The sequence below is a fragment of the Micromys minutus genome (genome assembly GCF_963924665.1).
Source record: "Micromys minutus genome assembly, chromosome: 2".
Taxonomy (NCBI): domain Eukaryota; kingdom Metazoa; phylum Chordata; class Mammalia; order Rodentia; family Muridae; genus Micromys; species Micromys minutus.
In genome coordinates, this window is record NC_137971.1 from 53,642,670 (window position 1) to 53,667,966 (window position 25,297).

Below are 25,297 nucleotides of genomic sequence, written 5' to 3' on the forward strand. Positions count from 1 at the left end.
CACTTAGCCAAAGTGGCACATCTGGGATTTGAACTCACATATTCCTAGCTCACAAAGTGTTTGTTGTCCTCCATGTCTACCCACCCTCTCACATTATAATATCCCATATAAATCAACCCAATTTCTCAGTTTATGGTGAAAGAGGTTCCTCTCTGTCATTTTCCCTCCCCTTTTCCCATCTCCCCTCCCCTTCTTCTCCCAAGACCTAGCCTCACTCTGCTTCAACAGACCCAGCCTGTCCTATCCCACACATGGCATTGTCTTCTGTGTGGATGTGTTTGCAATTTACAAACATGGTGTCCTGTATCAAGTGCATTCTGTTGTTTACATTTTTCCACTTTTCCACTCAGTGCTAATGGTTTCCACATGCATCTTGTTTGCTGTCTCTGCTAGCTGTGGGCGTGGTACCAGTTGGGCTTCCAGCACTCAGCCCCACAGCAATCAGGCAGAGGTTGCCTCATGCACACACTACTGCTGTCTTCTATGAGTGGTGGAGGCCCCCTCTTGCAGCAGGTGGATGTCCAGGTCTTAGGGTGATTTCCTGAATTGTGACGAGTTGACACCTACCCTAAGACTTCTGCCTTTCTTTCAGCCCCTGGTGGCATCCAGTTTCCTAAGAGCTGGTAGTTTTGATGAACATAAGAGATATGTCTCTCCTTCCCTATCTATGTTCTTTGGTTGGTTGGTGAGGTCTTTTTGACCTCTTCCTATGTGGCTCTTACCAGGCTGGAAATTGCTGTGTAGACATGGTTTCTTTCTTCCTTCTTGCCTCCTCTTTTCCTTCCTTCCTTTGTCACCCTTCCTTCCTGCCTTATATATTGTGTGTGCACACAAGTCTGTGTGTGCATGCATATATTCTGGTACTCATGTAGGTCAGAGAACTTAGTGAGAGTAAGCATGTTTTGTCTGTTATGTGGGTTCAAGGGCATCTAACTCAGATTGTCGGCCTGTGGCAGATGCCTTTATCAGACCCTCCCTTCTCTGTTCCCCTTCTTTTTTTTAGATTTATCTATTTATTTTATGTATGTGAGCACACTGTAGCTGTCTTCAGACATACTAGAAGAGGGCATTGGATCCCATTACAGATGGTTTTGAGCCACCATGTGGTTGCTGGGATTGAACTCAAGACTCCTGGAAGAGCAGTTAGTGCTCTTAACCACTGAGCCATCTCTCCAACCCTACCCTTCTTTTTAAAATTTATGTGTATGAGTGTTTTGCCTGCATGCATGCCAGAGTATCACATTGTGTGCCTGGGGCCTGTAGAGGTCAGAAGATCCCCTGGAACTGGAGTTACAGATAGTTGTGAGTGGCCACGTGGGTGCTGGGAACCAAGCCGTGGTTGTCTGGAAGAGCATCAAGCACTCTACACCACAGAGCCATCCTACCACCCTGTCTCAAGTACTTTTCCCATTGACTGGTTCACTGAGGAATACATCCATCTTACATGCCGGTCTTACATTGTTGGGAGAAATGCTACTTGCTCTTCAGTCTCTTTCTCACCTTGCATTTTTCTGTGTATGAAAGAAAATTTGATTTTGAAGTAAAATACACATAACATTAACTTGCCATCCTCACAGTTTCAAACTGCACAGTTCAGTCATGTATTCACAGTATTGTGTGGCCAGTGAGTCTGTAGAGCATTTTTTTTTAATTTTGTAAAATAGAAACAAAGTCCTTACTTAAAAAACTTCCCCATCCCCACTGTGCTATTCTACTTTCTGTCTCTAAGAGCTGCAATGTGATTACACAGTATTTGTAAACATGTTTGCCTGCATGTATGTATGTACATTATACGTGTGCCTGGTGCCCATAGAGGCCACAAGAGCATGTCTAGTTCTCTGAAACTGGGTTCACAGAAGGTTATGAAGTGCTCTGTGGGTGTGGAGAATGGAACTTACATCCCCTGAAGCATCCAGTGCTCTTAACCACTGAGCCATCACTCCAGCCCATACAGTATTTTTTCATGACTGATATTTCCCTTAGAATACTAATACGATTATGTAATATATTCAATTAGCTTAATTTCTGGGTGTGTATGCTACAGAAAGAGCCCAGGGACTCCCGAATGCCAGGCAAATGTTCCAACACTGAGCTATGCCTTCAGTTCCTAGCTTAACACTTTATTATTATTATTATTATTATTATTGGTTTTTCAAGACAGGTTTCTTTGTATAGCTATTGCTGTCCTGGAACTCTCTCTATAGACCAGTCTAACCTTGAACTCAGAGATCTGTCTCTCTTTGCCTCCCTAGTGCTGGGATTAAAGGCATGTACCACGACCACCTGGATAATATGTTATTATTTTTATTATATACATTTTTCATTCTGTGGTGTATACTTATCAGCCATATTGGTCAGCTTCCCTTCTTTGTACTTTCTGGACTGTGAGTACAGCAGATTACTTTCTACTAAAATTTGGAGCTTGCCTGTAAGCTCTCTTTGTTGATAGAAAACAAAACCAAGCATGTTTCCTTTCCCCTTCAGTAGCCCTGCCCTTCTCTAAGGACTTCCTGCTGGAAAGTGAAGCAGTGGAGTGAAGCTCTTAGCACCTGGGGCTCAGGGGAAAGACAGTAATCCTCCTGGTTATGATGAGGGATGAAGACACTGCAGAGGCCCCAAGACTCCCTTACCTCGAGAGCAGGAAAGTCTCACAGCTGTTGTTTATAGCTAGATTCCCAGGGGGAGAGACAGATCATCTCTCCCACTAAAGTAGCTCTTTCCTACCATCCATTTTCTTCCCTAATATGTAGGGGCACCTACTATGTACAATCACCCATAGATTCATCCAAACCCATAAAGTGTTGGGTTTCCCATGGGGATACTAATCCTAAGCTCTCTTAAGGGGTGGGTAGGGGATAGCTAAACAATTCCAAGCAAGCCATTTACCACTGAGCTACATCCCAGCCCAGTCCCTTTATTGTTATTATTTTAAAAGATTTATTTTATGTATATTAGTACACTGTAGCTGTCTTCAGACACACCAGGAGAGGGCATTGGATCCCATTACAGATGGTTGTGAGCCACCATGTGGTTGCTGGGAATTGAACTCAGGACCTCTGGAAGAGCAGTCAGTGCTCTTAACTGCTGAGACATCTCTCCAGCCCATTATTATTTTTAAGATAGGTACCCTATGTTGGCCTGTGTATAACCAAGGATGACCTTGAACTCCTGATTCTCCTGCTTGCCACCTTCAGAGTACTGGTATTTTAAGTGTGTGTCACCACACTGGGCTTCCTTCCCTTTTTTCTGAAGTGAATCTAGACTCCAGAATCTAGATGTCGTAATTTATGCTAAGCATGCATAAATTAAGCATGCAAAATAAAAGGGCCAAAGGTGAAGCAGTTTTTTCGTTTTTCATTTATCTAACTGGAATGCCGCTAACAGGGCATCTACAATTTAAACGGGGTGGCACACAGCTACTAGAGCTGCAGCCCCAATAAAGCCAGCTGGCAGGGGGAGGCCCCAACCGCGTCCCACGGTCCAACCAAGCTCCGCCTCTACGCAGGTTCAAGGCCCGCCCCCAGCTCCGCGTTAAAGCCGTAGTATTCAGAACCAATCACGGCTCTTTTCTTCATTCCCTCCCTTTTTGGCGTCTGCCCTCGGTCAAAATGGCGCCTGCTCAGACGCTGCGGAGGCTCTAGGAGTTGCCGAAACAGGTCCGGAAGCTACCGAGTGAGTCCGGAAGTTGCCGAAAGGGAGCAGCGGGGAAGGAGGATGGCGGATCTCATCGCAAGACTTCGAGAGGACGGGATCCAAAAGCGTGTGATACAGGAGGGCCGAGGAGAGTTGCCAGACTTTCAGGATGGCACTAAGGTTTGTGTCCATTCTCTCCCCCCTTTCCCAGCCTCTGTTCTGAAGCGCGGTGCGCATGCGAGGCGGGAGGAGGCCGTAGGTGAGAGGTTGCGCATGCCCAGAGAGCAGCTGCCAGTCACCCTACCGCTCACATGCCGAGCTCGACGCTGATTGGTTTGAATTTAAGTGGGAGTAAATTCAGACGTGTCTACTCCGCCCCTTGGCTTTGCTTTAGGACTGCATTGGATAGGGGTGGGTGTCAGTCATCTCAAATGGTTTTGGTGTGGGTGTGACCCCGGTGCTGATACCAGTACCTGAAGGTTCAAAGCTCATGCTGTTTTATGAGTAAAGGAAGCCCTCTGAAACCATCTAGGGCCACTCTTATTGTTTACATCGGGAAACTGAGGTCCTGGAACTAAAAAACAGAGTCCCAGAGATCCAGTTTTTCAGACCAAACTCCTACTTCAGCTTTCTGATAGATAATAGCATTGTTTTTATCTCTGGGCACCAAGTTCAGGCGCTCCCTTCCTGAGGATGTCTAGGTTTCCATGTTCTATTGCTGCAGATCTGGATACCAGTGAAGCCAAAAGCAAGAATTCTGTGATTGAATGTATGCTTGCTGGCCAGTGGTGTTAAGCTAGCAGGCAGAGTCTAGCCTGATGTGGTAAGGGGTAAATGCTGAGAGCAGGGGGTGATCAGCGTGTTTGAAAGAGGGATCTCCCAGCTGGGCCTGGTGGCATAAGCCTACATTCTCAGCCACTGGTAAAGCTGAGGCAGAAGAATTGAAAAAGTTAAAAGAGCAGCCTGGGCTACAGCATAAGTTCAAGGCCAGCCAGGAACACTTAGTGAGACCCTGCCTTAAAAAGTAGAAAGATGGAGGTAGAGAACAGGCTTTGGAAGAAGCCTGGCAAGAGGGATTCCAGATGAGACAGACTAGGATAATCATAAAAGGATAGAGGAATCTGTGAGCAGGGGCACCCGGTAAATAGCAGGCAGGATTGAACAATCATTGAGGGGTTAGCGGGGAGACAGTCTTCTGAGGGTGAGGTGCTTGCTGCTAAGGCCGATGGCTTGAGTCAGATCCCCAGGGTCTAGATGGTAGAAGGAGAAAGTGACTTCTGCAAGTTGTTCTCTGCGAGCCCCCAAATAGATAAATAAAAGTAACTTTAAAATATCACTAGGGTTAGGGATGGAGCTTAGTGGTAGAATCTAGGATGTGGAGGCCTTGGATTTCATCCCAAGCAGAAAAGTAAAAGAAAAAGCCCAGCCCAGTGAGCCCTGTGGTACATGTTCATAGGTTTCTCTCCCACAGTGCTAGACAGATATTGTTGATTCAGTTTTTCTGATGTGGAAACTGACTTCAGAGAAGCAGCACAGCCGTGGAGCAGTTAAGAGTGTGGGTTCAGCTAACCATATCCTGTTGAGATTTCCGTTTCAAGTTCTCCTCTGTCTGCCCTCACTTTAATATGATCTTATCTAGAGTCAACTTTTTGACACGACTCCATGCCCAGATTACTCCCAAATGTGGATATCTACCTTTCCCCACCCTTCTGCCCTTGATGTTGGAATGGTGCCACAGTATTCTTGTTTGTTAGGTTGGTTGGTTTTTGGAGAAAGGGTTTCTATGTAGTCCTGGCTGTCATGGAACTTATTCTGTAGACCGGGCTGGCCTTGAACTCAAAAGATATACCTGTCTCTGCCTCATGAGTGCTGGATTTAAAGATGTGAGCCACCATGCCCAGCTGTGACCACACAGTCTTAATCTATTTCATCTATGCTGACTCCAGTCCAGACAGAGTTGCCTGGGTCATACAGAAAATGTCTATCTCTGTCCCCCTCTTCCTGTCCTCATCCCTCTAAAAGTGACCACATCACAGCAACAAGAACCTAAGTTAGATTATATCCCGCATCTGCTAGAAGCCACCCAGTGGCTCTCATTTCAGAGTAAAAACTCGGGTCCTCAACGTATTCTGTGTGCCCTGTGGAGGTCATCCCTGCTCATGGCTGGGAGTCCATGGAGTCTGCACTCTTTGTTCACACTGTGGCACTGGCCTTGCTGATTTGAACACTGCACATGTTGGCCCATTGTGTGCTTTTGTACCTGTTGTTCCTTCAGCCTAGAAACTTAACCACCTTAGTCTCTGCCTGACTCACTCTTTCCTTTATTCCTTATTTCCTGTTCTCTGCTTAAAAATCTGTCTCCTTGAAGAAACCCCTGCCCCACTTCTGTTAATTTTTTTTTCTTAAAATGCAAAAATAAAAAACAAACCCCCCCCCCCCCCAAAAAAAAAGGAAAATCACTTTCCTCTAACACAGCATATGGTTTTGTCTGGCTCTTCTTCCTTTATTCTAGAAAGACTATGGAAGCTCCTTGGTGGCTCTATGGCTTCTGTGTGGTGTAGTAGTATTTGTGTGTGTGTGTGTGTCTTACACAGAGTATAGGCATATAGTAGGAGCTCAGTAGGTCTGATTGAAAACAGGCTCTGTCTCAGCCCTGTCCCCCAGTATCCATGGCCCTTGTCCTCTTCCTGTCTGTTACATCACTCTCACTGAGACAGTGCAATAAAGCCAGGTGCAGCACTAGCTGGTGGACCCAGGAGAGCATCATCCTATGTCTTTAGAAGCGAGGCTGCATTTGAGCTGGGAGTTTAGTGAGGCTTTGTACCTTTGCCTAATATCCCATGTGGTTTCACAGGCCACGTTCCACTTTCGGACGCTGCACAGTGACAGTGAAGGCACCATCATCGATGACAGCCGAACACGAGGCAAGCCCATGGAACTCATCATTGGCAAAAAGTTCAAGTTGCCTGTGTGGGAGACCATCGTGTGCACCATGCGAGAGGGGGAGATTGCCCGCTTCCTCTGTGATGTCAAGGTAATGCTTTTGGGTCTTGGCATTTGTCCAGCCATGCTCTGTGTTCGATCCTCAGGGCCCCTGCCCTGGCTTAGCCACAGACTTTGTCTAAATAAAGATTTGAGGTGGTGATTCATGCCTTTAATCTTAGCACTCTCTCTAAACTACCACCAGGCTTTTGACTTGCATCCTGGCCTCTATTCACTTTCCTGTCCATAAACCAGACTTCAGCTAGGGACTCGTTTTTATGCTTCATTCACACTTATATGGCACTTGGTCACTATTAGGGAGGGTTATATATGGCTGCTCACATGTCCCTTTGGAGTCTGGTGCCTGCTAATGTCTCCTCCTATACCCCTTACCCTTCCTTCTCTTTCATTTCCTATAGCTTGCCCCTTTCTCATACTTCAAAGCCAATTCATAGTCATCACCGCTGGGATGTTCCCCTGGCTGCTAAGGGTTTTCTTGAACCCCTCTTCTGTGTTCTTCTGCTCCCATGCCCTGTGGTAGTCAGGATCTGGCCTTCTGTCTAGTTGTACCCACACATAATGGGAATTGGCTTTTTTTTTAACCTCTTGCTTCCAATTGGAGCCAAAGCCCTTTGTCCAAAACCATCTGCATGTGGATGCCTGCTGGTAATCTACTGTGTGCAGAGAGCAGGGGGCAGTGAAGAGACTGTTATATGAATTCCACCATCCCTACATCTTTCTAAGGGTTATAGGTTAAGTTCTAGGTTAAGTCTCCTGTTTCTATCTTCCCAGTGCTTTGTTTGTCCTGGTACTGAGGACTGAACCCAGGGCATTGCACATGCTGTGCAGATAATGTACCTTTGAGCCATACACCCAATCCTATTCTTCAGAAATAGGTGTGGGTTTGTGGTGTGTGTGTGTGTGTGTGTGTGTGTGTGTGTGTGCGCGCGCGCGCGCACGCGAATGTTCGCACTCGTATGTATGCATGCATGAGTGGGTGCTCCAGACTGGCTAATGAGCTCTGGGAACACTACTGTCTCTACCTCCCAGTACTGGAATTCCAAGCACAGTAGGTCAGTCACACTCCTTTAATATGGCTGCTGTGCGTCTAAACTCAGGTCACTTTACCCTTGGAGCCATCTCCCCAAGTCCCTGATTTTTGTTTTGTCTTGTTTTTGAATCTCTGTATTGCCTAAGATGCTTTTAAATTCTTGGACTCAAATGGTCCTCCAGCCTCAGCTCCCTGAGTAATGATAGTTGCCCCAATGCACCAAGTAGCTCCCCTGGGAATTTTCTATGTTGTTATTTTTGTTGATTGTGTTGTTTTTAGAGACAGGGTCTCTTTGTAGTCCTGGGTAGTCTGGAACTCACTCCATAGATCAGAATGGCCTCAAACTCAGGGCTCAGAGATCCACCTGCCAAGGTGTACACTGCCACACCCCATTCCCTGAAGTGGAGCAGGAGAAGGAAGAGGCGGAGCTGGTAACAGGATGTGGTAAAGAGTTTAGCTTGTAGGACTCATCCCTAAGGAGAAAAGTGGGGTGGGGAGAGGAGAAGAAGAGACTAATACTGGATCAAGACAGAGAGGACACCTAAGGGAATTGTTAGTCCTTTTGTGAGTTAGGCAGGTGCTGGATTTTGTGGTCAGAGATGATGGCAAAGCCGAGTGCTTTATTGTGAGGGTAGAAAAGCACTAGAGGAAGTCAGGCAGTGGTGCACACACCTTTAATCCCAGTATGCAGGAGGCAGAGGCAGGTAGATCTTTGAGTTTGAGGCAGCCTTATCTAAAGAGTTCATTCCAGGATAGTCAGGGATACATGAAGAAACTCTTTCTTGAACCCCCAACACCACCCCAAAGAAGAAAGTAAAAACAAAACAAACAAAAAACAAGAAAGAAGGAGGGGAAGGGAGGAAAGAACCAGTGAACCAACCAGAAGGAGAAAAGCCTCCTGGTCTTCCTTGTATGGATGGTGATGTTGAAAAGTCTCTGTGCCCAGTGAGCACCTGCACACATTGATGGCGCCTTTGCTGCTTTCCTGCAGCATGTAGTCCTGTATCCTCTGGTGGCCAAGAGCCTCCGCAACATCGCTGAGGGCAAGGACCCCCTGGAGGGCCAGCGGCACTGCTGTGGAATTGCTCAGATGCATGAACATAGCTCCCTGGGTCATGCGGATCTGGACGCCCTGCAGCAGAACCCCCAACCTCTCATCTTCCATATCGAGATGTTGAAGGTAAGGACCCCTTTTCTCAAACAGGACACTAGTCCTACCTCCCCATATACCCCACTGTCCAGGGTTGGTCTGTGGAAAGGGGCAAGGGAAGGGAAACTGGAAGCTCCTAGGGCCCCACTGATCACCACCTTGACTCTCTTGTCTTTTGTCCATGAGTCCATCTTTTCCTCAACAGCGGACCAGCTGGCCGTGCTTTGAGGGTACTAGTTTAGGTAGTTCCTCTTGTCCACATAGGTTACTCTTCATGGAACATAAGCTTTGCCAGGGCATGGGTGTTCACTGTCATCTTCACTGTTACGTGAAGTACTCAGTATTCGGTATGCCCAGGCATGTACCGGTTGGTCAGTACATGCTAAGAGACCAGTGGTCAGGTGACATGTTTTTCAGCATCTAATGTCAGAGGCCTGGCCAGCCTTGTACTGGTCAGGTTTGCTGCAGAGGACTCTGAGGTGCCCCATGGGCTCTGCTCTGTATTGGTTCCTGCCTTGGCAGGTGGAGAGCCCTGGCACCTATCAGCAGGACCCATGGGCAATGACGGATGAGGAGAAAGCAAAGGCAGTACCCCTCATCCACCAAGAGGGCAACCGTTTATACCGTGAGGGGCAGGTGAAAGAGGCTGCTGCCAAGTACTACGATGCCATTGCCTGCCTCAAGAACCTGCAGATGAAGGTATACTCAGAGGCCGCAATGGGGAGGGGCCCGTGGAAGAAGCCAGGGCTAGGGCCAGTTCTCATCGTCTGCACTTTCCTTGCCCCCAAACACCCCAGGAGCAGCCTGGATCACCTGACTGGATCCAGTTGGACTTGCAGATCACACCGCTGCTACTCAACTACTGTCAGTGCAAGCTGGTGGCTCAGGAGTATTATGAAGTGCTGGATCACTGCTCCTCCATCCTCAACAAGTATGACGGTGAGCACCAGGCCTTCTGGCAGTCCAGACTGGCCTCTTCCCACCCAGCGCTATGGGCACTTGGTCCTAGCCCTAAGCTTTGACAGCTCCCCCTTCTGAGCTCCCCACAAGAGTCTGACTGAGATGCCATGCCAGTGGGGAAGGGTTGTGTCATGAGTGGCAGTGTGACAGGGTGGCACTGGTGCTCTGTTTAGAGAGTAGACCAACTCTCCTCTCATGCCTCTTGCTTGCCTTCCGGTATCCCTGCAGACAACGTCAAGGCTTACTTCAAGCGGGGTAAGGCCCATGCTGCTGTGTGGAATGCCCAGGAAGCCCAGGCTGATTTTGCCAAAGTGTTGGAGCTAGACCCTGCCCTGGCGCCTGTGGTAAGCAGAGAGCTGCGGGCCCTGGAGGCACGGATCCGGCAGAAGGATGAGGAGGACAAAGCCCGATTTCGGGGCATCTTTTCCCACTGACAGGGCCCCAGTTCTGCCCGGCCCCGCCCTGCCCTGCTAAGCCCACTGCTGTCACACCTTGTCAATCCCCCACTGCCACCTTGCGCTTCTGTGTATATAAAGGCCTAATTTATCTCTCTGGCTTTGCAGAGCTAATTCATCCCAAAGGCTGGTGGTCATCACTGGCTAGGTGATTGGTAGTCAGTGGGAGGAAGAGATGGGGTCTTACCCTAGCTCCCTGCTGGTTTGTGCTAAAGTCTCTGGGAATTTCTTCCTGGCCAGCACCAGCCTCAGGAGCCTCCAGTATTAAGAAGCAGGCACAGCCCCCACAGGCCACTTTGTTCTAGCCTTAGGTCCCACAGTCCTTGGCTTTGGGTTTTGGAGACAGATTTTTTTAGGGGCAGAGGTGAGGGGAGCTGCAGAGTAGGAGTCCACATGACTCTCATAAACTCAAACACTGTTGGGGGCAGACGGAATAGACAGACATCTAGGAAATGCCCTATGAAAGAGCAGCCAGGGCCCTTGGGGAAAATGAAAGTGAAGGAGCTCCAGCCTGGCCTTACTCTGACCTTGAGCAGCTCCTGGCCCCTTTTAGCACTTCAGTGTCCCAGACAGGAAGGGCCTTGGTAGAGTGCAGTTGTTTATTTTTATAGGTTCACACACTGGAGAAGCTGCTGGGCCCTAGCCCACTCCCTCCTTCCTCCACTGGGGGCGGTCCCCCACCCCCCCACAAAGGGAAGTAATACTGAGGAGTAGTCATACAGGGTGTGGGGCCAGGGCTGGGGCCAAGGGTCTAGGCCCCAGCCTCCCACAGTCACTGTCCCCCTTGAGTATCAATAAATAACGTAGGCCCAGCCACGGCCCGCTCACTCTTCACTGTCCAACTTGAGGCTGATGCTTCGAGTCTTGCCCCTGGCCAGGGTGGTGGGAGGTGTTCCTGGACCCTCTCGGTCCACCTGGCTGGGGCCTCTAGATCGAAGCAGCTGGCTCTGCTTACGGAGGAAGTCCACAGGGGCAGCCACAGCATAGCTGCTCTTGGCCAGAGCAGCTCTCGGAGGTCCTGAGGAGGCATGGGAGTGGGAGCCTGCCTCCAGCTGGCCCAAGTGAGCCACATAGCCATCTGACAGGAACTGTGGGCAGAAGGAGGCAGGGATGAGGGGACAACCAGCCTCCCCCAAGGCTCCTGCACAGGGTAGATAGACTGAGTGATACTGGCAAGTGGCAGCCTGGCTCAGCCTGATCAGGAAGCTTTCTCCCACTCCGTAGTATCCCCTGACTGTGAGCCAGGCACCTTGGCTCTACTCCCAATTTGCCTCTCTCTAGACCTGACTCATTGTCAAGCAGGCATCCTGGGGAAATAACAGCATTTAGCATTTAGCAAGCTCAGGCCTAGCCCCGAGCCTTTGACCTGCAGTGGATGATGAGACCTTTGTTATAAGTGATGAGTACAGATAGTACTCATTCCCTACCCACTGAGTGAGCTCAGGAAGGCCAAAGACCTGCCCAGGGCCACTACCCACAGAGCAAGCTCAGGAAGGCCAAAGACCTGCCCAGGGCCAGTAAGATGATCTGTATCTGAGACTTTGAACAGTCACAACCCCTGTGATCACTTCTAGTCTATATACAGTAAGTGTAGCCTACTGCCCCTGTCCCGGGAGGAATAAGTGGTTCCTGGGGCCACCAATACCTTACTTCTGCCCTTTCTTACAGGACTAAACACACTGGGTGGTCCTAGCCTTGGCCTAGGAATTCTGATCCCAGCTTTCCCTTGGGTCTTACCTGACACTGTGCTTGCAGTTTTCGAACGGCACGGCCGACAATGTAGGTCTGGCTTGGAGAGAGTCCCAGTGCTGCGTACACTGCGACATCTTTTGGTGACCCATATCCAGCCACGACATTCAGTTCTACCTGTGTGGAGAAGCCGGTCAGCAGCCCTGCAGGAGGTGTGGTAGGAGCCACAGCCATTCGGGAAGTGGGGGAAGCCATAGGGCTGAGGGTGTGGCATGCATCCCTCCAATAGCTGTTTCAGGGGCACCACTATTTGTGAAGAGATGGAGGCAAGGTCCTAGTCAATATAGCTCAATCCCCTGTTGGCCCTAAGGACAAGGGCCCTCAGGAGGGCGGGACCACTGAGACCTTTTCAGGCTCAGGTTGATGGGAGTGGGACCACTGTCATGTGGAGTGGGGTGAGGGCAGGTTAGGACTATTCTCAGCCACAGTACCTCTTGCACCAGGCTCTGCAGAAACATAGCTTTCTGTCGCAGTGGGTCATGGGTGAGGCCGTCACAGAAGGAGACAACACCATGGGGGAAGTTGTGTTGTGACAGCCAGGCCACTACACGGTGTTTTTGCATGTCAGGCCGGCCAGTCACGTACACAATCAAGTAGCCCGAGTCCTGCCAGTGCCTGTGAGATGGAGGCTTGTCAGCTCCAGTCCAGAGTGACGACAAGTCATTATGGCTGGTGGGGTTGAGAGTCCTACCTGACCACGTCCACTGCGCCAGCGCGCACCTTGGGGTCACTGCCCATGATAGAGACACTGGCAGTGAAAGAGCCATCGATACTGAAGACCACAGCTTCTGTGCCTCGGGACACCACCGTCAGACAGCACTCGGCATAGGTGTGGTCTCCCCTGTGGTCCATGGAAGCATGGCATGAGTGCAGTAGGGTGAGACTGGCAGTGCCCCGCCCCACAGGTAGCCCAAATACCTGCTGCTTACCTGACCACCATGCGCACAGGGTAGACACCAATGCCCAGTGCACGTTCTGAGGGCACTGGGAAGGTGAGACGGCCTGAGCTGTTGGTGACCTCCGTGCCAAAGTGGATCCACTTGCCCGACAGTGGCTGTGTCATGACATAGATGTCCACCTGGAAGGGGTGGGAAGGGCTATGGAGACACTCCTGTGCACATTTTACAGTCAGGGAGAGCAGATGCTGGCCAGGCAGGGAGGAATTCCAAGTTGATCTGCAGATCAACAGCTGTTAGGGCAGGGTAGGAATGCCAGGAGCACAGGCATCAGGTCCTGACCTTCTCTCCAGTAAGTGTGACCACATCCAAAGGTCCATACATGAAGCGCCCATTCAGCACCTGGGGACGACCCTCGCATACCACGGTGTCACTTGCCCGATGGTTGGAAGTGACGTTCTGGTGGGAAAGAGAGGGTGAGCTGGGGCCGGAAAGGATGCATATGTAGGGAGAAAGAACTGGAATCAGGACCACTCTGAGGAAGGGCTGCCATGGGAGACCTCAGAGGCTGAGCATGTGAACATCTGTGGACCCACGTGAAGTATATGAAAGCCGGAAGCTTTCTGACAGTTGGGATACAGAGATTATCAGGTGAGGATGAATGAGGATCCAGACTGACTAACTGGGGCTCAGGAGAAGTGGGTAGAGAAACCTCAGATTTCTAGGGGTAGAGTCAAGGCAAAGCAGAGATGAGGCCAGGACCCTGAGGATGCTGGGGACATGCTTGAGCCCTTCCTGGCGACACACACATACCCGGATCTTGACCTGTGTGCGTTTGCGCTGCCACTTCTCCCTGGGGAAGGCAGGGCTGTAGATGGATGGCTCCTCACACTCAGTCAGCTGTGGCCTCTCCTTCTCGATGACCTGCTCAGGACACCAGGCAAGAAACAATAGTCCTCTTCCATAGTCCTGGGCTTCCTGGTTTCCAGCCCACATCCCTGGCTCCACTCACCTGACGCAGAATGAAGGCCACTACATCTGCTGACTCCCAGTAGCTGGCGTGGAAGAGGTGGGGCAGCGTGACCGTGGGAAAGGCGGTGAGCGCCTCAGGGCAGTACAGTGAATAGTCGATCCGCTTGTTTCCCCACCAGCGTTCCAGGACTACACAGCCATGGTGGGCAGTGAGTCAGGGTGGCCCGCTGCCCACTGCCCATCTACCTGGTCTACGGGGGTCCTTCCCTCCCTCCTTTCCATCCACCTAGGACCATGTGTGTGCTTTATGAAGTGATGCTCTTCCAGGCAGGCTGAGAGTGCAGGCTAGTGCTGGCTGACTTACTCTTAACCACCTCACTGGTGGTGCTGGGTGCTGCTGGCTGGGCTGCTGGCTCATTGCCTAATTCATTGCCCTTCCAGAAGGCACCACTGGCCGAGGTGGGCGTGGAGGGCACCATCATCTCCAGCTCTTCCAGGAAGAGGCTCGAATGGGTCTGCAAAGTGTCAGCTGGGGGAAGAGGACCAACCTAAGCACCAGACTGGCCCCCCCATGTCTCTTTTCTTGAGGTCCCAGTATAACTTAGCTCCTGGACATCTACTATATGCCCTTTTAGCCTCTCTGGTTGGCTGAAGCTTTTCAGGGGAGAGACAGTGTTGTCTTTGGTGGTTTGCAGTCAATAACATTTCTACCAGAATGCCAGCTACCCCAAAACATGCAAGCATATACGTGCTCCCCATTAGTACATGCAACCAAGTGCCCATGGAGGTACAATCTTATACATAGGTACATTGACATGCCAACGCCACAAGCCAAAAAGTCCTAGGGACCCTGACTGCCTATGGGAGAAGAGGAGTGATTCTCGTTTCCCGGAGGGGTGATACGAGAGGTTATCTATGATGTGGGGGCTACTTCCTGTCTCTTACTCTCTCCTTTTTTCCCCTTAATTTTGGTTGGGGCAAGGGAGTTGTACCCAGCAGCAGGGATGAGCCATCTCCTAGGGGAAACTTCTGGTATCGAGGTACAGCCAGGGGGGCGATGGCCTGGAACTTGGGGGCCAGCAGGGGTTCCAGCCGGGAGGCACAGGGGTCAGCGGCATGGAAGAGATTGTAGATCTGCTCACAGGCTGGACGCATCTGAGCCACTGTGTACCCATTAGACAGAGAAGGGGGAGGTTTTGTTTGTTTGTAGACATGGTCTCTATATAGCCCTGGCTGTCCTAAAACTCACTATGTAGACCATACTGGCCTTGAACTCACAGAGATAAGCCTGCCTCTGCCTCCCAAGTGTTGAGATTAAAGGTGTATGCCATTATTCCAGCCTGGGGGTAAAGTGTGGTTAAGCCAGGCACGGCAGGGGTCTCCTGGCCAAGCAGTAGTGGAATCTTTCACTGGCTACTATGTTATGGGATAGAGCACTTCCTGCATGCTGGCCCTTTAAAAAAAAAAGTCTTAAATTTTCTTTTAGATTCATTCTATGTGTATGAGTGTTTTGCCTACATGCATATATGTGTACCATGTGCCTGATGCCCATGAAGGTCATAAAGGGGTGTCAGATGCCCTGAAACTGAGTTACAGATGATTGTGAGCTGCTGTGTGGGTGCCGGGAATTGAACTCAGATCCTCTGCAAGAGCAACAAGTGCTTTTAACCACTGAGTCAACTTTCCAGCCTTGGGAGCCCCTTCTTATATAGAACACCTTTTCCCCCAAGAAGTTCCTTCCAATCCACTTTGGGACCTAACCTTGCTTATCCTTTCTGGGTCTTTCATTTCCTCCTCTAACCAGGCCATTACTTGACAGTGAGGAAGAACAGTAAGAATTCCCTTGTCTCAGGTGAGCCAGCAAGGCTAGCAGAGATGGGGAAGGAACAAACAGCAGACCAAGAGCTCCCCTCTTACCCCCAGGGCTTACCCTCCATGGCGGGCATCACGGTTTTTCGTAGAGCCAGCACCAAGCCCAGTGGGGAGCCAAAGAGGAAGAAGCCTGAGACCTTGAAGTCCAGACGAGCAGCATTAATGGGGCCGTCAGGAGCCTCGGAACTAGCAGGTGGACAGGAGGCTGTGCTTGCACGACGGGGCTCCCCAGAGGAGGCAGCTGTGGAGGCCACCTGCAGGCTGCAAGGGAAGGAGAAACTCAGTGCTATCGCCTCTGAGGTCCAGCCTGTGCTTAGGGTAGGGATCATTGGACAGAACTGTCACCTGTTCTGAGAGCCGTCAGGATCAGGATTAGCCATGTCACTGGAAGTACGCTGAGCAGACAGAGCTGAAGGTTCTGGGCTAGCACGACCCAGTACCTCCACCCCATCTGCCAGCGGGTCCCTTACTGGACCAACTTCTGGGGAGAGCATCTCATTGTTCTAGAAGGGACAAAGGATAGAAGCATCCTTAGGCCTGAGACCATCTGATTCTTACTTAATTTGGAAGTGAGGATACAGGCTTGGGATTGGACCAGGCAGAGTCCCATAGGAGAGTCAACTTTGCAGCTGGGGCCCTGCCCACATGCAGAGAGGCCAGTTCTAGGGGAGCAGAGACCTAGAGCTGGAGACAACCCCCCTCCTGAGGAGGCTGGGTTTGGCCACACTGACCATGCTCCCACGACGGCTGCTGCCTCGACTCCCTGTGCCTGCACTGGCACTGTGGCAGAGCGCATCAAAGCCCAGGATGCCACCAACACCATCTCCGATCAGCACCACCTGAGGGAGAAGGTGGCACAACTGAGAGGCTTTGTCACCAACCTAGATGGGGCCACAGCTGCATGGGTACTGGATGCTTCCTGGGAGCACGTCTAACCCCTGACCTGCCCGCAGAAACCTGTGCCCTCCGATGAGCGCAGGAAGGCTGCATAGGCCTGGTTGGTGCGAGCGATGACAGTGGCCACGGCACCTTGGTAGCGGGAGGATGAGGTGGCCAGCAGCGGCAGGGCAGCCAGCGGAATGTGGTCCTGGGAGCGGGACAGGCTATCCCCATCATGGCTGTAGGGGCTCAGGCTGCAGGAGGAGAAAGTGTGGTGGGCCTTCATTTTAACTACTGCCACCAACTCCCCTGTGCCTGCTAGCAAGTGTCCTTTGTGGGGTGTCAGATGTGAGAGGCATTTGAGGTGCAACTGTTAATTGGGACTATTCAGATCCAGACATGATGGTCCACCCAGTGACCCTAGTACTCAGGAGCAGAGGTTCTCACCCTTCCTAACACTGTGACCCATTAATATAGTTCCTCATGTTGTGCTGACCCCCAACCATAAAGTTACTTTTGTTGCTACTGTCATTTTGCTACTGTCAGGAGTTGTGATGTAAATTATCACTATTTCCCAAAGGTCTTTGGGGATCGAGGTCCACAGGTAGAGAACCAGTTGCTCTGGAGGTTGAGCTAGTAGGATTCTCACAATTTGAGGCCAATCTCAGCTACGAGTTCTAAGCCAACCTGGGTTAAAGTGAGGCCATGTCTCAAAAAAGCAAAGTCAGAGGCTATGGCAATGGCTCGGCAGTTACGAGCACTGGATGCTCTTCCATAGAACCTGGGTTTGATTGCAAGCACCATCATGGCAGCTCACACTGTCTGAAACTCCAGGTCCCAGTTATCAGATATCACCTTCTAGCCTCTGAACACTAAACACATTTGGCAAAACACCTATACGTAGGCAAATACACACCATACACATAAAATACCAACAAGAACAAAATCAAACCAATACAGAACCAGTCCATTCGTGACCAGGACTGTTCCAGGTGTGTGATTTCCCTCTTTACCCCCCAGAACTGCCCTGATCTTGGGAGCACCCCAAATAGATGATTGCCTATTGGGGCCCCTGTGTGTGCTCCACCCTTCCACCCCTGGCCAGTACTTGGAGACAAGCGCATAGGCAGCCGCGCAGATGGGTGGACAGGGCACCAGCCGCAGTGCCACGTGACCCAGGGCCTCAGGGAAATGGACTCGGGTGACGGCCTCAAAGGCTGAGCTCAGTGTTTGCACGTCGGCCTGCTTGGAGTTGGTGTCTCCAGGGCCAGAGTCCAGGATGCTGCCACTGTGTAGGATGAGGAAGAGAGCGTGCACAGAGCATGCCTCGACCCCTAGGTCCCCGGTTCCATCCAGGCCCTGAGGGATACAATGAGGAGTGGGGTGTCAGATCAGTGGCCAGCCAACAAATGAGCAGAATATGGACATAGAGTAGTTGAACATACTTGCCTCTGAGTCCCTGGGAGCTCTGGCCACATCTTCAATGCCTTTGGTAGCCATGACTGCAGGATCTAAGACAAGGGAGAACCAGTGGGGGGGGGGGGGATCAAAGACCACTGGAACCCTTCATCATGGTGATTGCCTGATGTCCCTGTTTTATTCCCACCCAAACCTCCAGACCACTTTACATTCTATGCTTTTCCACATGCTGGCCCTGTGACATTGCCACAAAGTGTTTGGAAAATTTCTCATCCTGACCCATTTGATGTAGTGAACCATAGATCCAGAGGATGTGGATACATGGATACAAGGGATACAGAGGTAGAGCACTTGCCTAACAAGCATAGGAGCTTACTATCCTACCTCCAAAAAAAAAAAAAAAAAAAAAAAAAAAATCAGAAAAGATAGACTAAAACAGTCAGCAACCACCTCAGGGGAATACCATGGCAGCCACAAGCCACACGTGGCTATTTATACTGAGATGAATTAAAATGCAAAATCAGAAAAATAAGCCCCACATCTTAAGTGCTTGCTAGTCACATGGTGCTAGTGGCTACCACATAGGTGGCTCAGACCTAGAACATTTCCAGTGTCTTGGACAGTTCTGCTGGACAGCTTTGGTTCAATCCTTAAAACTGCAGTAAAAACATCAGTACCAAAGGAAGCCTTCCTGGATACCCAGGCAGTCCCTTCCTGGTGCCACCTGGACCTGTCTGACCTTTTCTCTTTCATCATTCCACCCTTTATCCATCCATTCGCCAACTGGGTATTAATGGGAACCCTCTCCAGGCTGACACTTCTCTCAGGCTCTGCTCATTTAGAGATGAACTGTTCTGAGTCCCTGCTGCTACAGAGAGTGCTGGTGTCCGGTATCCTGAGGTGAGAACTTTACCTGGTACCCCCTCCACCTCGGTTGGGGAGGCAAAGGCATCGATAAAATCATTGGAGTTCCACTTGGTCATCTCCTTGGGGAAGACCTCATCGCTGTCTGAGAATCCTTCTGAGGAGACAGTGGACTGTGTCATGGATAGGGTGACTTAGGAACTCTCCAAGACCCCCATCCTCCAAAAATGTGGCTTCTGTGCTGACCATGGGCATCAAAGAATTCTTCCTCGGAGCTGTTCTCAGAGTCTCGGGCAATGTTCTGCATGCGCCATTCAGACAAGCTCTGTGGAGACACACCGCCTGCAGGACCATCTGAATGTCAGCTTGGGAGCCTAGATGGGGTGTATGGCTCCCTCCCATCCCTGGCTCCTGTACCCCAGTCTCACCTCCATGTTGGGATGAGTAGGAGGAACGGGAGGATGAGGACCACTGTTTCCCAAAGCTGGCATCTGGTGAGGCGTCAGGGCCAGGAGGGGCCTCAGGCCCATCAGGGGTGCCAGTAGTACTGGTCCCTGGCCGGGCCTCAGTGCTGGATTTCCCAGGGGTCTGGGCTTCCGGTCCCTCATTACCAGTGTTGCACTTAGCCATACGCTGGGCCAGCATGCGTGCTGTCTCCTCCTCCAGTGCCCGGATGTCAGCCATGCTCAGTTCTATCCATTCATCCTGCCAACACCAGGCCTGGCGATGGGCCCGAAGCATCACCCTGCGCAGACCTGCAGAAGCCCCAGATGTCAAAACCATGCCTCCCACCCCTATTTGCCTGCCAAGGCAGCTGTATGCCCAGTCCTCAAGGTTAGGTAATGGCTCCCTTAGGCATACCACCCACTAAGTACCACAAGGACAGCAGAGCCTGTGTTGTCTAGAGGACATTTGTCTCCCTGTCCTTTCTGGTCTATTTCTCTGACTGCTCTGAGCACTGAACCAGTCACTCTAGCAAACATGATCAAGGCCTGTGGCTTGCTTTCAGCTGGCTTCCTGCTGAGGCGCTAACAGTTAATTAAGGTAGTAACAGTTAATGAAATGTCACGGTTAGTGAAGGTGTTAATAGTTAATGGAAATTCTGGCAATCCTCGAGAGGGTGGAGCGAAAGATGATACCCATATCATCTTAAGGATAGAAATAAAGGGAAATAAAGTTAAGAAACCCCAAAGAATCCAGAAAGTAAAATAATAATGGTTGAATTACAGACCTCGAGCGGAAATGCATTAGCATGCTAATAGGGGTTATATGTTGGTGATTTTCAGTTTCCTACTTGTGCTTTTCTTAAAAAGCATTACAGGGGAGTCTGCATCGCTCTCTAAATTCACTGTCCTTATCTGCAAAATGGGAATGGCAGTAGCCCTTGTCTTAAAGGGCTGTCATGGATACTAAGGGAGATCCTTCAGTAAGTGACTCTCAGGATCTGGTGCAGGTCAATCACTCAGGCACTGGCTGTCTCATGTCAGAAAGGAACATTAAGGTGCTGAGTTGCCTCACAGCATCACTTGCTGGAACAGCTACAGGGGTCAGTAGTGGAGGAAGTAGAAGCCAGGCCATGGGATCCCACCACCTGGGGCAGGTCTCTCTACGTGGGTGCAGGTGGCCCGTGTTCAGACCTGACAAGGATGCAGGGTTCAGTTGCAGCTCTTAGGGGTCAGTTCAAAAGAGGCTTTAACTGGATCTTTAATATCAAGGCCCTAGTTCTGGGGAACGGAGGTCACCCTGAGGAAAACAGCAATGGAATCAAAGTGCTCCTTGGCCTGCAATCCTCAGCAAATCTGTGAGGTGACCATCCTCACCTGGTGACCCTCCGGAGCGACTCTCAGCATTGCCAAATTCAGAGACTTCACAAAGGCAGCACCATCTTTGAGTGTCAGAGATAGCACAGGCCTCAGAAACCATGCTGCCAGCTTCTTGCCCTTTTAATTCTCTGAGGTGCCCTAAAGCAGGCTCCCTTGATTCCTAGCCAGGCTCCACTACCCCCTTCGCCTCTCAACCGTGTGAACGGGAACAACACAGGCATAGTGCATGCTGGGTACTCTCATCTGGATGCTCACCTAGTGCATGCTGGGTATTCTCATCTGGATGCTCACCTACATCATGGATGAACTGCTCAATCTTGGCCTGCATGCCCCAGTAGCGGAACTCAACCTTGCACAGCTTATAGGCACACATGAGAGGTCCTGTCTGGGCGGCTGTCTTTGCCCAGTCATCAGCCAGTGGCCCTCGGCCTGTCTTGACTGAGCGGTACAGCCGAGGGTCCTCCTCTGCTTTGTACTCTCCTGGGGCCACTGCATCCCGTACGATGTCGATGGTATCTGAGGGGGTTTCAATTGGCACTAAGCAACTCTCCTCTCTACCCACCGCCCCAATGATTAGGAGCCTTTCACAGACAGGAAGATAAGATTTGGGGCTTGTTGGGGACTGCCCACCAAGGCAATGGCAGAGGGCCCAAGAAGGCCTCACCCAGGATCCTCTGTCTTCTTTCAGCCCCACTCAGGTTAAAGACGTTAGGCTGCTGACCCCCATCAGGCAAGTAGTAGGTCTCTATCTCAATGGAGAATTTCTCCACAAAGGGGCAGGTGTACCTGGCAGAGGGTAGTATGAACGTCATGCTGTGTGTACAACGCTGTTTTCTTCCCAGTCCTGAGCCTGTGCCTGTCCCACACACTCACCGTGTCCGGGTATACGGGTAAGCATTCCAAGATTCCTCTTCTACCTGCAGAGCAGCCTTGGGCAACAGTGCCCGGAACCAGCCTGGGATGTGGGAGCCCACGTGGTACACCTTGTGTGTGTACTGCCCATTGCCTCCAGGCCCATCTGTGTAGGGCCGGTTGGCCAGGATCTCCACACCACTGCCCTCACCGCTAGACTCCTCCCGGCTCTTTTTCTGCAGCCCAGGACAGAAAATAGGAAACTCAGCCCCTAGCTTAAGTTCTGGGGTTCCCAGATTGGTTCTGATTCTTTGCATCACCTTTTTTAATAAAAAGATTTATTTAACTGTGTGAGTGTTTGACTGCATATATGTATGTGCACCACCTGCATGTCTGGTACCTGAAGAGGGCATTGGATCCCCAGATATTAGAATAGCTATTGATTGTGATGTTGGTGCTGGGGGGGGGAGTGACAAAATCCAGGTGCCCCACAAGAACAGCAACTGCTTTTAACAGCCAAGCTATCTCTGCAGCTTGCATAGACTTTTCAAGTTTCTGTAAGTTCCAGGGGTTGGGATCATGGGTTCTGCAACCTAGCATTTGATCCTGTCATTAATTAGGTGGAACGTAGGCCTAGTGTTTGTTGACAGACAGCACCTACTCCTGGCACAACTTAGGCTGCAGCAGAGGGAAACAGGAAACAGGAAGGCAGTAAGTGGCAGAAGAAAAGGAGGTGCAGCAAGGGTTACAGACCTGACTTAGACACCATAGCCATGGCTTGAATCTATGGGGGCTGGAGGGTAGGGGGCTCAAAGCAGAGAAGTTTGTGCAAGTCTGGGAGGGGAACATGATGAGTATGTTCACAGAATAGCAATGAGACTGCCTCTCAACAGATTTGACTTGCCCTTTCCCTCTGGCACCTCATCCCCAGCTCTTGTGACATCCTTCTGTGTGTGAGAGCCTCGAGCTGTCCTTTCATAGCTCTGAAGCCCAGATGTGACCCACTCAACCTCCACGAGGTGAGATATGGCCCTCTCTCCTAGGCACAGATTCTACAGGCCCGAAGAACAGACATAGCTCAGACCCCCTGAAGCTCTGCTAGCTTGCAGCATTTTTCTCACAGCCAGAGGCTAGATGCCTTCCTCACCATCTAGTTCCTGCCTGTCCTGTGCCTGCCAGTCTGAGGCCCTGATCCACATACCTGTTTTCTGATCTCCTGAGAATGCCAGGATTCTTCTACATTTTTCCCCAGAAGCCCCTGCTTAAGCTACCTACCACCTAGCGTCCCTGGCTCCCCGGTCTCCTAATAGACTGTGTTCCCTTCCCCCACAGGATTACAGATTCTTAGGATTACAGGAGACCATATGTAGGCTGAGCATTTAATGGATGAAAAAACACCCGTTGGCCTTTCTTGCCCTTTTGCCCCTCTGTTCCAACCTTCGCGAATATCCAAAAGCGGATATCTCTCTGTCCTCTTTTGGGCTACAGAATCCGCTAACGGAACTGGTTGTGGGGGATCCAGCGGGACTATCCCCCTGAGGCCTGCGAATTCCTTCTTCACTCCACCATGAAGCATGGCTCCAGAATAGCCTTCCCCACCATTCTCACCTGGATCATGTAGAGCTGGGCTACTTGGTACTCGTCCAGGCTCATGGGCAGCAGGATGTGGTACTCCTTGATAAGCATCCTGAAGACACTCCGCTGACCGCGTGCGGCCTCTGCTCCTCCTAGCGCAGGGTACCGCGCGGCAGTCAGTGCAGGGCGGTGGTGCGCGGTACCGAGCCCTGCACGCCCGCTGAGGGGCTCGGGCCGCGGAACCCCATGCCCGGGCCCGCCGCGGGGGAGGCAGAGGGGAACCCAGTGTTGCCTCCCGAGCCGCGGAGCCCGGAGCAGCAGAAAGGCTCAGAGCTGACCTCTTTTCCACGCAGCCCCCGCCCCCCGCCCGCCTGTCGTCATGGCAACCGCGCGCTGACGCGGCCCCCCAGAGTCGCGGACGCGAGCCGACACGCCGCAAGGCCATCCTCGCGTCTTCACCGTGGCCCCGTCCAGCGTTTACCGAAACAGCATCCCTCAGGGCCGCGCCTGGCTTCCAAGACCAGAACCTTAGGAACCCGCCCCCTTCATCACTTCATCCTCCAAAGTCGGTGGGGTTCGGTGTACTTCACTCCTAGACGTCCACCTAGACCCTTGTCCGCCAAGGTGTTTCTCTGGAAGCAGTCTTCATGAGCCTCTGCAACTCTGCTAATGCTAACTTACCTTATGGTACCAGGGGAAAAAAAAAAAAAAAAAAACAACCCTCCGTCCGGCGCCCCACTCCCAAACCTGCTTTCACCACTCTAGCGGGTAGCCGGGTCCTAAACTATATGCACCCTTGGTCTTCGCTGACTTTCCATTTGTCCTTACAGCCACCCCATCATCTTCCCACGAGGTTGCCCATTCCTGGCTGGTGCAGGAGCGGTCCACTGGTATCCCTCTGGCCTCCGCCCTGGGAGGCCCACTCTGCCCACCTGCGTCCCGGCCTGGCGCCACAGTTCCGCTGCAGACACCCTTCCCACCCCCATCTCGCACCCAGCGGGCGGGCGAGAGGCCCTCTGTCTTCACTTCCCTCTGCTCCGAGTCCCTGTCGCCAGGCGCGCTCTTGATCCGCCCGCTCACCGACGTCCCTGCTCACCTCTAGCTTCTGGCGGGCGCCCCTCACCCGACCCAAGCAGGGGTGGCCGGCCCCAAGGTAGGAGTCCGTTGTGTCCCCAGCCCCGGCCTCGGATTCCAGATGGAGCCCGACCCTCCAGAGGCGCGGAGCCGGCCCATAGCCCCGACCTTTTTCCCGGTCTGTCCGCCGGCGCCCCTGCTGTCCCTCCCCGCCGCGTCACTGCGGCCGCCCCGCCCCCTTCCTGGGCTCGGCTGGTCCTCCCCACCCCGGCAGGGTCGGGGGCAGCCCCGCCCGCAGCGCAGTAGGGCTGGCCCCTGCCTTCCTTCTCCAAGGCAGACAGGGAAGAGGCCGGTCCTCAAATGTCAGTTCTTTATTTCTGTGCTGTCTGTACACCCCCAAAATTGTTTCATTTCCCACCCAGGCCCAGTAAGGGCAGCCCTCCTGTGTACGTTGAAGAGGTGGAATTTGCCCTGGCTGGATCCCAGGTTAGAGGAAATGCTGTACCCCAACAGCCAGAAGTTGGAAGCTGTCACTTGCCTCTGTTTAGGGTTGGCATTTCAGGGTTACTTAGCGACATACTCAGGTAGAGGTCATCCCCTTGACAGACCCCAAGTCCTTCCCTGCTATGCCTGATAGGTAACTGCTCTGTTACAAGGCCCAGACACCCATGGCTGGCTCATGGAGCCACACCCAGCCTGGTTTAAGTTGTTGGGACAGTGAAGAGCAGCATCAAGCCAAGGTGCCGCGGGGAAGGGAGCCTCTAACTGCCTCCCTAAGGAGTCAGAGACCCGGTGTGTTTGGAGTCTTCCAAGGATGATTTAAAGTGGAGGGTAGTGTAGGGGCATCTGCCAGGCATGCCTGCCAATCCAGAGGAAGGGCCCTTGAGGCTCAGGCTGTTCAACAGTACCTCCAGCTGTGAAGACAGCCAAGGCCCTACACTGCCCTCTGGTGGCACCTCCCTATGCTGACTTCCTCCCCACTGGTGTTCTGGCCTTTCAGCTATTCTCCCCCCCGGCCCCCCCCCCAGCAGGAAGGCACAAAGCTGGGGTGGCAATGGACAGGATGGGAAGGCATAGGTTCACGCAGCCTT

The 25,297-nt window shown here is 51.7% G+C and overlaps 2 protein-coding genes across 5 annotated transcripts; one reads left to right on the forward strand and one right to left on the reverse strand.

The window, feature by feature from the left end:
* The first annotated feature begins 3,599 nt into the window (after positions 1-3,599).
* AIP (AHR interacting HSP90 co-chaperone) lies at positions 3,600-10,330 on the forward strand. 2 transcript variants are annotated; one of them, XM_080911575.1, is made up of 6 exons: positions 3,652-3,813; positions 6,488-6,667; positions 8,658-8,846; positions 9,339-9,515; positions 9,614-9,755; positions 10,005-10,330. In XM_080911575.1, exons 1-6 carry the CDS (start codon positions 3,715-3,717, stop codon positions 10,208-10,210), a joined length of 993 nt encoding a protein of 330 aa, XP_080767701.1. In that variant the 5' UTR covers positions 3,652-3,714; the 3' UTR covers positions 10,211-10,330. The 2 variants fall into 2 exon arrangements, with proteins under 2 accessions (XP_080767700.1, XP_080767701.1); XM_080911574.1 differs by lacking the exon at positions 9,339-9,515 and having other exon boundaries at positions 3,600-3,813.
* A 486-nt stretch (positions 10,331-10,816) lies between these two features.
* PITPNM1 (phosphatidylinositol transfer protein membrane associated 1) lies at positions 10,817-24,387 on the reverse strand. 3 transcript variants are annotated; one of them, XM_080911572.1, is made up of 24 exons: positions 24,229-24,387; positions 23,166-23,284; positions 21,579-21,793; positions 21,370-21,491; positions 20,997-21,221; positions 19,311-19,637; positions 19,129-19,224; positions 18,932-19,039; positions 18,049-18,110; positions 17,708-17,958; positions 16,664-16,853; positions 16,452-16,559; positions 16,066-16,223; positions 15,779-15,981; positions 14,841-15,011; positions 14,213-14,377; positions 13,889-14,037; positions 13,690-13,800; positions 13,219-13,335; positions 12,910-13,058; positions 12,672-12,821; positions 12,412-12,595; positions 11,969-12,097; positions 10,817-11,319 (listed from the first exon to the last, which is right to left on the reverse strand). In XM_080911572.1, the coding sequence occupies exons 2-24, from the start codon at positions 23,241-23,243 to the stop codon at positions 11,056-11,058; spliced, it is 3,732 nt and encodes a 1,243-aa protein (XP_080767698.1). In that variant the 5' UTR covers positions 23,244-23,284; positions 24,229-24,387; the 3' UTR covers positions 10,817-11,055. The 3 variants fall into 3 exon arrangements, 2 of the variants coding, with proteins under 2 accessions (XP_080767698.1, XP_080767699.1); XR_013974923.1 differs by having other exon boundaries at positions 11,306-11,319; positions 11,969-12,093; positions 24,229-24,356; XM_080911573.1 differs by lacking the exons at positions 20,997-21,221; positions 21,370-21,491; positions 21,579-21,793 and having other exon boundaries at positions 24,229-24,246.
* Between the last annotated feature and the right edge of the window lie 910 nt (positions 24,388-25,297).

Coding starts and splice junctions, on each gene's coding strand:
- AIP (XM_080911575.1), top strand. CDS start 3,715: ATGGCGGATCTCATCGCAAGACTTCGAGAGGACGGGATCCAAAAGCGT. Junction 3,814..6,487: donor ACTTTCAGGATGGCACTAAG/GTTTGTGTCCAT, acceptor GTGGTTTCACAG/GCCACGTTCCACTTTCGGAC. Junction 8,847..9,338: donor TCCATATCGAGATGTTGAAG/GTAAGGACCCCT, acceptor CTGCCTTGGCAG/GTGGAGAGCCCTGGCACCTA.
- PITPNM1 (XM_080911572.1), bottom strand. CDS start 23,243: ATGCTTATCAAGGAGTACCACATCCTGCTGCCCATGAGCCTGGACGAG. Junction 16,224..16,451: donor GCAGCCGTCGTGGGAGCATG/GTCAGTGTGGCC, acceptor TGTCCCTTCTAG/AACAATGAGATGCTCTCCCC. Junction 12,822..12,909: donor CCTGTGCGCATGGTGGTCAG/GTAAGCAGCAGG, acceptor CATGGACCACAG/GGGAGACCACACCTATGCCG.